The sequence below is a fragment of the Rhipicephalus microplus genome, chromosome X, assembly GCF_043290135.1.
Source record: "Rhipicephalus microplus isolate Deutch F79 chromosome X, USDA_Rmic, whole genome shotgun sequence".
In the NCBI taxonomy this organism is placed as follows: Eukaryota; Metazoa; Arthropoda; class Arachnida; order Ixodida; family Ixodidae; genus Rhipicephalus; species Rhipicephalus microplus.
The window spans coordinates 83205306-83220935 of NC_134710.1; the positions used below are offsets into that span (position 1 = coordinate 83205306).

General features: G+C 42.9%; 2 protein-coding genes across 8 annotated transcripts in view; both read left to right on the forward strand.

The window, feature by feature from the left end:
* The first annotated feature begins 4137 nt into the window (after window positions 1-4137).
* Window positions 4138-11173, forward strand: LOC119176729 (CCAAT/enhancer-binding protein gamma). 2 transcript variants are annotated; one of them, XM_075877238.1, is made up of 3 exons: window positions 4138-4291; window positions 4771-4877; window positions 5877-11173. In XM_075877238.1, exon 3 carries the CDS (start codon window positions 5933-5935, stop codon window positions 6377-6379), a length of 447 nt encoding a protein of 148 aa, XP_075733353.1. In that variant the 5' UTR covers window positions 4138-4291; window positions 4771-4877; window positions 5877-5932; the 3' UTR covers window positions 6380-11173. The 2 variants fall into 2 exon arrangements, with proteins under 2 accessions (XP_075733353.1, XP_075733354.1); XM_075877239.1 differs by having other exon boundaries at window positions 4208-4348.
* Window positions 11174-11346: 173 nt separating this feature from the next.
* Window positions 11347-15630, forward strand: part of Galphas (G protein alpha s subunit) — a 189611-nt gene continuing 185327 nt past the window's right edge. Inside the window, exons 1-2 of one of the 6 annotated variants that reach the window (XM_075877234.1) lie at window positions 11347-12162; window positions 14189-14261. In XM_075877234.1, coding sequence (XP_075733349.1) covers window positions 12024-12162; window positions 14189-14261 — 212 coding nt within the window. In that variant the 5' untranslated portion in view covers window positions 11347-12023. The remainder of the gene's footprint in view (window positions 12163-14188; window positions 14262-15630) is intronic. The other 5 variants (XM_075877235.1, XM_075877236.1, XM_075877237.1 and 2 more) reach the window with 5 other exon arrangements.

The following is a 15630-nucleotide window of genomic DNA, read 5'->3' on the forward strand; positions in this document are numbered from 1 at the left end:
GTTACAGAGGTAAAAAAAGAGTACCATTCTGAACAATATTATTACTTCTCGCCACTTAAATAAAGGTTAGAATGGGAGCGTAATTTAATTATCGAGACTTTTCAACGGCACAAATTACTAATTATTCAATTTGGCTGGACATGCAAACTCTTAAACATGATTTAGATAAACCACGGATGCTTAGGAAAAATAAGTAAAGAAATGTGTCACTCCGCACAGTTGCGATCATAATCCATGCGATGAATGTCCTGCCTTATTCAGATCAAGCTGCACGTCCGCAGCAACCGTACAGCGTGTTCCATTGTTGACCCTCCTGACGGCTTTAAGCTCTCCCATAGTAGAGTACCCTGTGCTCTAAATCGTTACCCCCTTTTTCTAACCCCCCCCCCCTATCCATGTGATGAATGTCTTGTCTTTGTTGTACAATTTTTGCATTGTACGTCGCTGCATACGCAATAAGTTCTTTTCGCTGTATTAACAGCTTGCATTGAACATACGCATTGATCACCATTGTCCGTTTTTCTGTGTGCACATAAGCTGTGTAAGATATATCCGGAAATAAAATTCTCTTAAACGATTCACTTCCCTTATACTGTTTCTCCGCCTCCTTGCAAAGGACGGCTTTAAGCTCTCCCATAGTAGAGTACTCTTATGCCTGCAAGTCCACACCGAACGTCCATGCCTCTGAAAAAGGCAATCTGTGTCAAGGCCAGCACGCGAACCCGCCTGACGCGAACAACTCAACGGCGTCATCACGCGGTGGCGCCGATCTGTCGCGCACGCACAGCGAGCTCCCTCAGCCCACGAGCCCGTCGAAGCAATCGGCGACTTCCAGTCTGGCGAGTCTTACGCAATGCGTGGCGGCGTCACTCGTCCTTGGGTCCAGCCACGTGCATCGGCTCTTGATTTGATGAGAATGACGCGGCCCAACCGCAACACCATTGGAGGATTCTGACCTCACGGCCAGCGGCGCTTCTGGTTGGACACTTTGTTACTCAAAGAATCCACCCGGTGCATATAAAAAAAAGCCCTGCGGCGCGTCGCGAGCAGTAGACCTATGTGTCAGAGAAGAGAGCTCGGCTCTTCGAGTCTCTCAACTGTCAGCCCCAGTGCCGAATTTGTAACGCCTCTGTATCTATGTTGTACATAAACCTAGTTTAACTCACCGTCGTCTCGTCCGCTAGTCTATCAGCTCTGCGCAGAAGCAGTCGCGAGCTGACAAACCTACGCTACCAAACGGCTGGTGACCTTCCCGGCGGAGTTCGAAGCAGTGGCGCTTTCGGGACCGTGTTGGCGTCACCGTCTTTCGTAACAGTACCGAGTACTCTAAATCATTACCTCCTTTTTCTAAACACAGTTTTAAGCTCTCCTATAGTAGAGTACCTATAGTACTCTGAATCGTTTCCCACTCTTTCTAAATACATGAGCCTTCCTTAGGACAGCTGCTGTATAGTTTAGTACCTGGTGCCCCCAATCGCTGCATACCCTTTCTAAACACACAAATTGCAGGTCAAGAGCTGTGGATGGGTACTCGCCCGCCTCGACGGAGCCCACGTCCTCGTGGGGCGGCTAGGTGTTCTGTGGTGGCGTCTCTTCGCTCCTGTGAAAAGGCGTAAACACAGCCCACATGGTGTACTGAGGCGCGTACAGTACTACATGCACCGCCTGAATTGTATCGTCTGCTGCGCTCCGCTCGTTTGCACGATGTCTGTCCCGTGCCAGCACCGTCAGAGGAGGTGCACAAAAATTATGTGCCAACCCTGCACCCATGCACCACCTATGTTATTCTGTTTTATCTATGCTCTTCTGCACATTTAATTTTGAATGGAAAGGTGGAGCCCCCTGTGAACTGGTTCAGGTCGCGCAGGTGAATCGAAGAGACCTTTCCTTCTTCCGTGGAACAGACCCAACCTGACCGGGACATAGAAGTGTGGCACCTTGGGCTAGTTGGTATGGCGTGACGATATTTATAGCGCGAGAACAAAACGACGACACAGAGACAGTTGCGCAATGCCTTCCTGCTTTAAGCAACTGAGATGTATTGCAGCAAAGCAGTCATTTGGGCTAGTTGGTAACGATTCCTTTCAAATGCAAAAAATGGGGTGCAGCACAGCAAGGACCGAGAACGACAACACAGGCACAAGTGTGCGTGTATTGTCCCTGTTTTGTACTGCACCCAACTTTTTTTTTTCATTTAAAGCAACTGAGTATCAACAGGCATGACACTATGAACCCCAGACGAACCACATAAGCAGCAGGAAACCAAGGAAACGTTCAATAGCAGCAGAACGCGAAACACATGGGATCAATATGCATGCTTGCATGGGGTCCGTTCGATTCGCTAGCACCTTTCTAGACCAAATGACCATTTGCAAAAATCTGCACGACAAGTGGCTTTTCTGCAAGGTACAGAACCTTGCCAGAAAAAGGCATTGCTGAAGTCATGACATGAGCGTTTGTACACCCGCGCGGAGCCCAGCATGGCGGTGTGGCGTGGCCAAGGAGGTTTTATAGAACTATAGTGTACTAGAATATTTCTAGTACACTATAATAGAACCTCTGGAGTGGCAGTCCCGGCGGCCGCCAACGGGGCAAGTGAAGCCGCCGGCGGCCATATTGCTAGAGGAAAAACAGGGCGGAACCGCCATAGACCGCTATAGAATACGTGCGTTGCGCGCGTCGATTTGCAGTTCTACGATAAAAAAAAAATGAAATGGAAACCACTTTTAGGTTACACCAACGAATAAATGCCTCTTCTTGTTTATGAAACAAATTATTTCATGTACCCATTGTCAGCTGCACGCTTTCAGATCAATCTGTTGTCGAGGAATGATTCGCATATATCGAGCTTGCTGGCGCAATATTGCGGTATAAAATAGTTGTAGTATATATAGGGGTTTAAAGAAATGTACCTGCAGATACTCAAGATCAAGGAGAACGCGACATTTGCTCGCCTATTTCATATATGTGCTTGTGTGTGTGTCGGGAGATTACCACAGAGAATATATATAAGGAAGTTTAAGTAATTAAAGCTAAAGTTAGAAAACAGAGGTAATTAGGCAAACTGGGAGTCGCCAGTAATTTTTCTAGAGTTATCGAATTCTAACCAATTTACAGGCTGAAATAAAACCGAAGTACCGATGTCGCGTGCAACCGAGGAACTCCAGTAGACGTACCCCAAATGAACCATAAGAACGATTGCAGTGACGTTAGTTATGCATAATATTCATCAACTTCCGTTGGCGACGTGTGTTGTCATGTCCAGCGCAGCCTTCAGAGCCTAGAAACGAGGTAGCTCGATGTTTGATATAACGCCACTCACTCATTTTGGCAACTTTGTCTACCGACGTTTTGGTTTCGGTTTCTTCGGCAAGATAGAACGGATTTCAAAGGTGTCTTATCTTGTTTTAGACGCAATTGCTTATTTTCGTGACTAAATTATATTGAAGCTACGTCAAGGAGGTAGAAACTAACAGGTTTTTGCAGATGCGCTCGGAAAGCAGGAAAAATCGAAGGTGCACTGCCACGCCGCAGTCTGGTTGTCTGCCCCGTTCTGTCGAAGCAGCATTCTTCGAAGTGAATGAAACAGAGGTGGTCACCATCCGTAGCCTTCCAACTATTTCTTCGAACAGTACGTTCCCAGGCAGAACGCTGCGGACTCTCTTTCGGAAACCTGTAACACGGAAAATCACGGCATGGAATATTCTCTACGTTTGCGAATTCCTCGATAAACATGCGCGAGATACAATATTCACTCGCCAAAAAAAAAAATGTATGCACGCCATCAGTCTTGCCTTGTAAGACAACACCAACTGCTTTACAAAAGCATGTCACAGTCTCCAAAGGCCACTGCGAGGGCGGAGCTACGAAGCGCACTTTGTCGTCTGCTTTCGAGTCTTTCCTTTTCCAATATGGCGGCGACGGGCGTCACTTATCGGGGCTAGCACGGAGGAAGGAAGGAAGGAAAGGTACCTTTCCTTCCTCTGTGGGGGCATGGTCCCTCAATACTTAGTGTTGAGGGACCATGGTGAGGGCTAGGGTGGCTATCGGGGCGCACACGGAGGAAGGAAAGGTGCACCTCCACTCCACCTCCTTGGGCGAAGGCGACACACGTAGCCGGAAATAGTCGTTGACGAAACGTCCGCTTCTTTTTGGACCCACTCGAACAAGAACGGCCACCAACGGCTCTTATTTCCCGGGCAAAGTGACTTGCTTTTCGGTGTCGTTTTGTGATGCAATTTCGTGAGGTGTTGTTTGGGTGCCGTATCCTGCCGCCATCTCTTGCGTTTTTGTAAGAAATTTTGTGCTTTACGTGTGGCGATGGCTCTCAGTTAAAGTTCTTGATCCGGTACTGCTACTATGACCATTATTACTTAAATATCTGGCATGATTTTCCACGTGTATCTTTTTGTAAACAGAACTTACTCATGCTGCGAGGAATGTCAGTTCTGCGCAAGTGCAGCTTGCTAAATTTGATTGTCTCAGGGTGTGTTCTTGTGCTCTCTGGATAAATTTCAACGTAGAAATTAACCCTCCGGTTTCTTTTAAGTGTGCCTGATACCTTTGAATGGCTGAGGCACGACTTATTATTCTACTGTGGTTGAGATAATAGTAAACAAACGGCTGCACGAACCCTACTATTCTTGTGACGTAAACAGAGTGATCTTTAGCATTCCTGTGTTGGGTGACAAACCTTCGCGTCTAGACCTATTCTATTATGGACGCGTGGTAATCAGTTTGTAGCACTTCTTACTGACGATGTTATTTCAGATCGTAGGGAATATCGACCGATTGGCGATAGTCTCACTACAGTCTGCGAGGCATCACTAGCAGATACGAGTTGGTTCAACTTCAGCGTTTGGAGAGACGTAAAAGAAGTAAGTCACCTTTTAGTCAGCTTAGCTTGGAAAACACAAGTGCAGTAGTGCTTTAAAATGTATAATTGTCTTCGATAGTTCTAATCGATTGCGGGAGAAAACGGGCAGATAGTAATGTCATATTCACTGAAGGTGAAAGTAAATAATCCATTAAGAGCAAGTCTAATGGTAGTGAACCTGCAGGGTTTTCTAAATAAAATAAAATATTTTAAAGAGCCCTAGCAAACTAAGTCCTACGTTGTGTGCCATATTTGAGTACATGTACGTAAATTTAGTGTAACTTAAGGGATGATTTTGTGTGTACGCAATGTGACCCACATGTCAATTTTAAGCCCTGTGTGTTATAGGGCAGCTCAAAAATTTTAATCAGGTGCTCTGCTCTAGGAGAAAATTCTTCTTTTGGTTTGAAGAGTGGTATTTTACAAGAACACTTGCATATAAGTGCACTATTTGTCAGCTGGTTGCACATGGATTGGTTTTGTTGTGAAGGATGAGCTCTAAGTGCCACATAAAGGATTGAAGTTTTGGGGTGGCAGCATTTCTACCCAGTTTTAATGTGGCAGCAAGAACGTAGAGGAAAAATTAGAATCAAGAACTGACAGTGAACATTTTTTTTTTCTGCTTATTAGATCCCTCATGGCCTAATGTACAGCTTTGTGAGATTACATCATTAGCTAATGCCACTGCCCTTCTTCAATAATTAGTTAGCTGTAGTACGGCACATGTTTTATCATGCAATTCTTTATGGATGCAGCTTGGTCCCGAATTCTTAAGGGAAATACTTAAATTGTTCATTGTTTTTGTTATGCTCACTACTGTTGATTAGCTGGCTGCCAAAATATTCGGTTTCAGCTCAATTCTGTGCCACATAGCTGTGATGCCACTGCAAGGTCGTTCATTCAATTATGCATTATTCAGGTGCTTCTGAATCTTTCATTGTAGTAAAGTATTGATATGTACTTCTGGCTCATGGTGTGTTTTGTGTGTTTCCCCTCCCAGGGCTTTTCCACCAGGAGAGCACATCTTGGCCTTGGCAGGCAGTGCCGAGGGGCCGCATGCAATGTAAGAGAGACCCCGAGTGGTGGGAAGCACTGATGGCACCACGCAAGGAAACGAGTGGCAGCAGCAGCGACAGTAGCAGCAGTATGAGTCGAGGCAAGCGTTCCGCACTGTTGAACAAGGACAGCGAAGAGTACCGCATCCTTCGGGCACGCAATAACTTGGCTGTCAAAAAGTCTCGTACCAAGTCCAAGCAGCGTGCCCAGGAGACACAGCAAAAGGTTGCACAACTGAGAGCAGAAAATGAAGCACTCGTGGCCAAAATCAAGATCCTAAACAAGGAGCTCAGCTTTCTTAAGGACCTTTTTTTGGCTCATGCTGGAGCCACAGGTGGTAGCCGTGGTGGTAACTGTGCAGTCCTTGAGGGTGTTGACCTGAGCTTCCTTAATGAGGATGACAACATGGATAACAAAGGAATTGTCTCCAAGAACGTCGGCTCCTAGTGCCAACAGCCCCGTGTTATCCCACTGCTTGTTTGTTGCAGTGATTTTCTATGTAGCTTGGTGGAAGGTTATTTCAACTTCAATCCGAGTGTTTCGGCCAAGCTGTAGGCTGGATGTTAACGTGTGCTCCTCTGCACAGTGATGCCATCTGCTTTCGGGACATTAGTTACTGCAATGAGCACTGGGGAAATGGGGTGTCAGTATATTTCATGCTTGTGTCCTACTGTTTTAAGTGTTCACCATTCTTCCATTGCCCAGGGGTGGAAGTGCTGCACCAATCGCACTATTCTGCGCCAATCTGACCTTCTTCGCCAGTCTGTAAATAAACGGCGATTTGCACGATAATTATCGATTGTAAGTGTAAACCTACAATTCTAGCCAATTTTGTCGCCGACCGTGGAACACTGAGCGCAGTTTACAGTTCACAAAGGACGCAACTGCATCCATATACAGTGTCTTGCGATGCCTCTCTTTATCGTCTTAGAATGAGCCGATTTATATGGAAGGAACTCATTCTGATCACGTGCGAACTATGCTTAGCACATGTGACACTCATTGAACTTTTTTAACTGCATGTCCAGTGTAGTCATTTGGGGCATTAAACCCCACATATCAATCTAGTGTAGTTCTATCATGTAATTTGGCTCATTCATCCGGCTTGCTGTGCTCATCTCATCGCTGTTATCGTCGTGGTTTTCCCACAAAAGCGGTGGCGCCAACACAAGTAACTGTGAGTTATCCAGTAATACAGTGAAACCTCGACAATTTTTACGTGCTGTTGATGCGGCATGATCCTGCACTAAACGGCAGTGCGCATGCAAGTAAAGTGTGCATCTCTCGATGTGCGCCATCGCCACCAATAAACAAATATAGTAACACAGCAGATGCTGCCCAAAGTACCCACGAGAAAGTCTTTTCTTCATATTTTTTTTTGGAAAGAATAGAGGACAAGGAGCTACATGCAGAGACAACTGCTCAACTTGCGTGAGCGTTCACAAGGCCAAAACCGGCTATGATACAAGCAAAGGGGTAAATTTGCAGCATTGCACTTGATGTGTGAAAAAGAGTATAGTGAACATGAAAACAAGAGATAAACGTCGCTTATCTCTTGTTTTCCAAGTTATTTCAGCGTCAACTGTGGTGTTTAATGATGGGAACACACACACACTTTTGTGGGTAGTAAGCTATATTAGTACTGAATGTTTAGTAAAAACCATTGAAGTTCTTATTACAAAGAATGATATTGATTGACGGTAATATTTGGCCCTAAATCGCTGCTCCAAAACTGACTCGGATTTCTTCAAGAAACTCCTTTTGGTGCTGCGAACCTGCTTTTAAAACTCCCCTTTCTACAGCACCAAAGCTGCTCCAAAACGGCATTATTCTTGCCCTTAGCTGCTCCAAAACACTGAAGTACACTTCCACCCCTGATTGCCTCATTTTCTTTGAAAAAATAAAATCCAATAAATGGCTCTATGTCATATTGAATTACATGTCACTCTTACAGACCATTTATTTTGCCTTATGACCCACCATGGCGAGTCAGCAGTTATAGTATTGGGTTGCTGGGTGTAAGGTCACAGTTGCAATTCCTTGCTGCCACAGCCGCAATCTCATTGGGATCGAATTAACAAAAAAGCTTGTGTCTTGTAGTGTTGATGCACGTTAAAGAGCATTAGCTGGACGATCTGGCTGAATTGAATCCTGAGCCTTCCATTGTGATGTCTGTCGTAACCCATTGGTCAGTTTTGGGATTTTTGGTCATTTTTGGGACATTGGTCATTTTGGGATTCTGGCATTTTCTCTCAAAATTTGTCATTATTTTCAAAAAATAGATCAATTATATTTTTGTCATCTTTTAGGTGCTTGATGTATGTCCTCTTGCAATTTGTCTTTGAAATAATATCTGGGTTAATAAGGCAGCCGTCCAACAGCTTTTACTGGCATCAAGCAGTTTTTACTGGCATCGAGCAATACATTTTTTGTACTGAGCAAGTTTGTTATATATTTGTTTCTAGCCTGTTCTTGTTTAAGTTGCAGGAGTAAAAATGTTTTGAAAAGTTATGCGGTTTTCTGTTGTTTGCACAAACTTCTTTGTATTTCTGTGTATGTTTTATGTTTTGTATAAAGGTATATATTCACCTGCTTTCAAAGGAATGTAGCTTCTGCTGTGCATGTGCAATAATGTGTATTGTGCATAAGTTTTGCAAGCAAATAGTATTTCTTTGTTTCAGTGTTGCTATACTCGGGGACAACTTTGGGCGGAACTACTGCTTCTGTACTCCTCCGCGAAGTAGTCTGGTTTGGCTCGCGTCTCAGACGACGGCCGTGTTCAAGTAATTCTACTGCACACAATTTGATATGTCTGCTTACACAATCGGTACCATTTGTAAGTAAAATTAAGCGCAAGCTCCTTCGGCGAGTCGACGGAATAGCTGGAGGGCGACGCCCGCTCACCTAAAGACGAAGACACCCTTTTGATTGTTAGGTGCACGTAAGACGTGCAACGCTTTCAGACGCGCGAAAACACATAAACGATTCTTCAGAAAGCAACAACAAATATTAATATCACCATGGTGCGTACAGTGTCTCTTTATATATAGCATCCAGTAGAAAATAATGTTCTTTCTTATCAATATCACGTGGAAAACACGGACGCATTTGCGGCACTATATTTTACAGTGGTGGCACATGCCCACTTTGCCTCCATAGCCTTCCCTCCATTGCCACAGAAAGTTGTCCTCGAGTATAGCAGGTATTTGCTCTGTGTTATATATAATTTGAGACTTCTAAAAAAAAAGCCATTTTAATATCTCTTAGCAACTTTCATGTGAAACATTGCATTGGAACTTTTCTGAATATTATGTGTTCATTATTTAAATCATTCAGTAAAGTGTTATCCATAGACAGAGTTAGAACATTTATCAGTTTTATAGATGGCATGAGCTGTAGTGCTGTGGACTGCATTCTGGTCTAATTTTGTGATTTTTGTTAATCGGTCTGTCCAGAGCAAATGCAGTAGATTGCGAAGACCTTCTCGGTCAGCCAAATATTTTTGTCCTTTTTTCTCTTTGGCATTTCTGCAACTTCCACCTTCGTTTAAAAGTTCCTTGTTGCTATTAAGTTCATTTATTTTCATGAGGTGTGTGCAAATAGATTCAATTCTAACACAGATAGAATAGACCTTTTTCTTTTGTTAGTGGTTGATATCAGAATTTCTACATTAATTTGGACTTGTAGCCGTGCTTGTGCAGCTTGACAACAAATGCGAAGCAACATTCGCAGAAAGGAGAGGCAGGTAAATGGGATGGGTGTGAATTATTAATTCACAATGTCAACTGTTATGTAAAAGCATAAGCAGTGATACAATAGGCGAGTTTTCTAGTTGAATTGGCCTATGAAGAAATACAGCTCTTGTGCATATGCACGATTTTCTTAGTAACTGCATTTGTGCTTGTGGAAAACAGTTTCCAGTTAAGTATTCGTGTCTTGAACTTTGCTGTTTCTATTTGGGCAAAGTCATTAAATATTTGGCCAATCTTGTATCGACTCCTTCAACAAGCAAGTGCTATACTGCTATGTGCATCTGGTAACATGCTCTTTCTTTAATTCAGTGCTTTAATTGTCACCAGGTTCAAGCCCCTCCTCTTTGTTTTCAATTTATAAGCTTCTCTTTTGAGATGAAATCCAGTTAATGATAGTATTAGCTGCATCTAATTCAATTGATATATGAAGCTCGTTTTTCGTGTGTGTTTGTATTCATATAGAAATTGCACTTTTAATGCCCCTAGTTTTCATAACTGCAAGGACCATATTCTTGGGATTGCTCTAACTTTGTAAGAAGCGAGGTGTGCTGGGTGTGTAGTATTAATGTCTATGCCAATTTTCATACAAGCTATGCAAGAATCTTGTAAAGGACCATTGCTTGTGGGAAGTTGCTTATACAATAATGTTTTGGCACAGATTAATTTTGAGCATGGGGTTGATATATTAAAGATTCATAAAATTTTGTTACCCTTCATGAATGCTATTCAGGAGTTGGGCGTTTCTGTTATCAGGACTATATTCTTTATCACATAGTCTAAATAATCCGCTTGCATCTATGCAAAGCGTTATGCAAGTGCACACGTATGTTAGCATGCTATATATATTGATTGAAGTAGCTATGCTCATTACGCAGTTGTGCCTTTGTCTACCTCCTCTTAGTTAAGTTTTATTTTCTTTGTAACATCAACATAAGTAACATATTTCATACTGCAGCATACCTTCAATTTTGCTGTTATCTTTTAGTACATGCATTATAGAATAATGCAGCAAGACATTCTTGACGTCTTTTACATACATGTGCAAACATTCCGAGGGAAATGTTTTCAAAATGGGGCTGCTATGAATTTTACTGGTTGTTGTGCAAGATGTGGTTCATTGTAACTATATATGCAAGGCTGAAACACTTGGACATTGTAGAATTTACATATGTGGAAATTAGCAAGTTTACCTTCATTTTATTTTGCATTGAGTCCTTGTGACATTGTGTTAATGCCACTGGCAGGCTGAATTTGAGCAAATTTACATCTTTTTCACTCAATGCTCTGCTCTATTTATTTCCTGCAAATTGGACATTGTCATTAGGAGCTTTTGCTCAAAGTATAACATGTTTTTACTTGTATCAGCTGCTAAAGTACCAAGAAATGTATACCATCCTGCCTGAATGTTTTACCAGTGTGGTCCTTTTGGTAGTATGTGTCATACTGGGAAATTTATATTCAGAAGAAATTAAAATGCTTTAAACTTGGATGTTGGTTTATGTCTTCACACCTCGCAGCTTGTGGCTCATTTATCAGGACAATATTGCACATATATATTTGTTACTTCATCTTGGTTTTTGGGGGGGTCTGCTACTGACTTACAGCTTCTGGCCAGCAGAGCGTACTGTAAACTGCGTTTGTAGACCACTCTTTCCGCCAAAACGTCAGTGTGAAAACGTCTGTGGCTCATTACAAGTAATCTGCTGAATTGACGGCTTCTTATTGTATTTGAAGCCATCGTTTTCAAGCACGGTTTTAGTTCTGAATATCTTTGTTTGATTTGTTTACTGGCGTTTAATTTCGAGTTTCTCAGCGGAGGGTGAAAATGAGACCGGAAAACCCGGTGGACACAGAATATTTCGTTTCTTTCGCGGTTGCCAGGGAATGCTTGATGTCGCTGCTCGTGTTAACGGGGACCACACAGCGTGCGCCGCAGCGTGTATGTATGTATACAGGAGAAACGCCACGTTTCGGAGTTATTTTTTGCTGCATGCACGGGCTTCGCTTAGCGTGAGGTAGGGGGGCATGCGCTCTCGTTTCTGACGATCCGGAGCGGCCCATTTGCGCCCGCCCATGGTGGGCTGCCAGTTTTACCCAGAATGCCTCGCGTGCGGTAGTCCCCCACCCATCCTCCGCAAGCCACTTCCTCGGTGGATAACACCCATGCCTGTTTCGGAAGATGGACAGCAGGTTTTTCGGTGGTGACTAAACGGACCCGGCCCAATGGATAGTTGCTCGGAGATGTACCTGGAATAACTCTGTTGCAGTGGTTTGCTTCCTCGTGTGCGGTAATCTTTGGAACCAACGGCGGAGTGCGAGACGTTGTTAGGCCTAATGTCATGGGCTGTTTTGGAGGCTCGAGCTCAAAAAGCGACGCCGAAGAGGATAAACGCCGGAAGGAAGCCAATAAGAAAATCGAGAAACAGATTCAAAAGGACAAACAGATTTATAGAGCAACACACCGGCTGTTATTACTAGGTTGGTACGCTTTCTTGAACCGTTACGTTAGTGAAAATCGGTTGATGGTTGCAGGGACAAGAAAAAAAATGCGTTTTCGGGTATCACCGCCGGCACGGGTGCTCTCCAGCGACTGCCTTAACCGGGGTTTCAGGTGTTGAGAACCATACTATCAATTAAAAAAAAAGATTCTCTGCAGTGCCGCCAGCATGCTGCTGTTCTTTGTACGTTCTGTAGTGGCTTAGTCCCATATTTTTGCTCATGCAAGGGAAATTGAACGGGCTACCTGTACCTTGTAGCGGCGAATGTGATATCGGACTCGAGTTCTCCGATTTGACTAGGCCTAGCTTATAAACGTCGACGTCTTCGTGCGCCCACATTATTTCACTTTGGTTACGAAAGCAGGATGCATAATTGGCCGAGCCTTGCTTTCCTTTTCTCTCGACTATCGCGCGTATACCGGCCATACGCGTCAAGATATCCGTGTGATGTGTTCCCCCATCGACACGGCCGGCTTGTTTAGCGGTTTAATGTGGTGATAAAATAATAGTTCGCTAATTGTTCATACGTTTACCAAAGTAGCCAACGTTTATCCGAAACTAGCGGGGAGACTCGAAGCGAAGCACCAGATGGAAGCGTTACGGGGCTGATCGTGCACTCGCCGAAGTTTCAATTGGGTGACATGTGCGAACGCTGCAACGTTCAAGCCGAATCGTTTTTGAAGTTATGCGCGAACAAAACTTACACGCATAGTTGCTTCCATTGGTCTTGAGCTTTCACATGTGTAGTTACCACAATGCCCCTCGGTATTGGATTCTTAGTACTGGTGTAGCAGTTACATTTCACTTCATCTTTCAATTTTCCTAGTGCTTTCGTCTGCGCCTTGCAAACAGCAAGTATCTTTAGGTTTGCGTGCAAAATATTGATCGTATAGTTTACCTCCTGGGTCTTTGGGTCCATTCTATTTAAAATGAATGTTTATATTTGGCCAAGTGCCACTTCTTTTTACTGTTATACAACACCAACTGCAGTTCGACGTTGCTGAGATATCACATTGCGTTAATGCTTGATGGGATTTGTTCTTTATGTGACTTGTCTTTGTTATTTGTTTTCCTCATTGCTTTATTTGAAATCGCTGGGGAGTGTTGAGCTCCAATTTGGACATATGCGGAATAAAATAAGCTTTCGAAATGTTCTACTGCACTACTTCACTCATTTTTGTAGGCAAGATTATTTAGTTTATTTTGCATTTAATGAGGACTCATAGGAAGGAAAGTAGCACACAAGTTCCCATGATATGCAGGCTCATTCAAAACACCAACAGTATGCTTTAGCACACGCAGGAAAATGCTCTGGCTTTTTAAAATTTTCAGTGAGACTATGCTTTCGAACCTGACAAGTGTTGGTAGCAGAAAGTAAGGCTGTTGTGCAGGAGTAGCCCTTAAGGTACTCATAGTGAATTTATGTTAAGTATATAAATAATTGAAGAGTATGGATACTTGCATTAGGCTAGTGAGTGTAAGAGGAGGTGTGTGTGAATCTTGTACGTGACTGGCTTGATCATTCCTTGACGGATGGCATCGCAACAATTCTCTTGTGTTCTCTATCTCTACCATGCGTGTCTGAACAAACAGGAGACTCCCTTGAGGAGCTTTGTTACCTCCTCCCATCTACAGTTGTCAGGCGAGGTGCTAGTCGCTGATGCAAGAGAGGGCTCGTTGGTCAACTGTTACTTTGCAATGTCATGTTTGTTATAGAGAGAGAGAGAGAGAAGAAAAAAAAAATATCGGAAAGGTAGGGAGGTTAACTAGACTTAAGTCCAGTTTGCTACCCTACACGGGTGTTCAAATGCTGTGTTTTCTCATAGAACCACAGTGTTTTCCTTAAGCAGTTTCAGTGTTTCATAACAAACAACTGGAATCTTGTTCTTTTGTTAAACCATGGCCTGTCAACAGTTAAAATTGTTGCTTCTATAGAGCCTTGTTGTCACATTATATCGTGCCGCTATCTGTATACTAATTAATGTATTGCTTATATTTTCTTGCAGGTGCTGGTGAATCGGGAAAGAGTACAATAGTGAAACAGATGAGAATACTCCATGTGAATGGTTTTAGTGAGGAGTGAGCTGTTTTCTTTATAATCTTTTGGTTATTTGCATGAAAGAAATCACTTGTGTGGCTTATTTTGAAACTGGACTCGGTGCACCAGTGCTGTTTGTTGGGTAAATTCTAGCACGTACCCCCAAGAGGGTTTGACAAGCAGGGTGCTTCGTTGTGTGTTCAGTCTGTACTATAATCGCTTATTTCAGTGCTTTTGGAACAAACCTTTCATTAGGATGGGATGTTTCAACCCATTACACCGTAACCTCTATTAGGAAAGAGCATCATCTAAAACTTGTCGTGTTTTTCACGCATGCCACAGTTTTTGTTTTTTTTGTAATGGCTCTGCTTTTTAGTACTAGCTCCCAAAATTTTGTAGCTCTTGCTGTAGGCCCGTGTGCTCTGATTTGGGTGCACATTAAAAAACCCCAAGCTGTCGAAATTTCGGGAGCCCTCCACTACGACGTCTCTCATAATTATATGGTGGTTTTGGGACGCTAAACCTCCAATATCAATTAATGAAACTCCCACATATCAATCATCAAATTTGTTAGCTTTTGTAGTATTGAAGGTCACCTTCTTTTGCAGCTCTTATGTATATTTGTAAAGAGAATGAATGGTGGTAGAGCCATTGTATTGGTGTTTTTATAGGTTGTCAAAGTAATTGTTCTGTGTAAAGGGGTTTTCTCAGTGTAGGAAAATGCGAGTCCGTTTATTAGTTTTCCATTTATATTTAATCTTTTCGGCATAATTTTATGTGCTGGGTCAGACAGTTCGTAATAGCAGAATGATTCCTTTCACCTCTACTTCCTTGTTTTTCAGAGCCTTATTAAAGGAATTCATTCCACCAGAAAGTTCTGCTTTCTTGAAGTGGAATGACTTCCTTTGGTAGCACTTTTTTTTTAATACTTCACGCACTCTTATAAACAATTCTTGCCATTGTGTGCAAGTTCTTCTGGATTGCCTTGCCTTTAAAACATACCTTTGGAAATTGCTTTAGTAATTTAGTTGTTAAAACTTTGTTTCGTACTGATAACATTTTTCATGGCCAGGCATTTGTGGCATCATGGATTATTTTACTTTGAACAGCAGTTTTGAGCTTGGAAATCGAAAGATAGAGTTTTTTCTTTTGTCATGTATTATTTCAGGGATGGATAGATGTGTAAAAAAGATAGTTTAACATGTTTACTTTGCACAAGTAAACAGATCAATGCATTGGGCACTGGCCACTATACCAACATTTTGCTGTTGGATTCAGGGTAGGTAGCTGATAGAAAATGGATGAGGGAGAAACAGGGAGACACACAGGGACATGTGTGACCTTGTCTCTCCTGTGTCCTTTCTTTTTTTCTTCAATACATTTTTCTGCACTGATACGAGCTTACTCCAC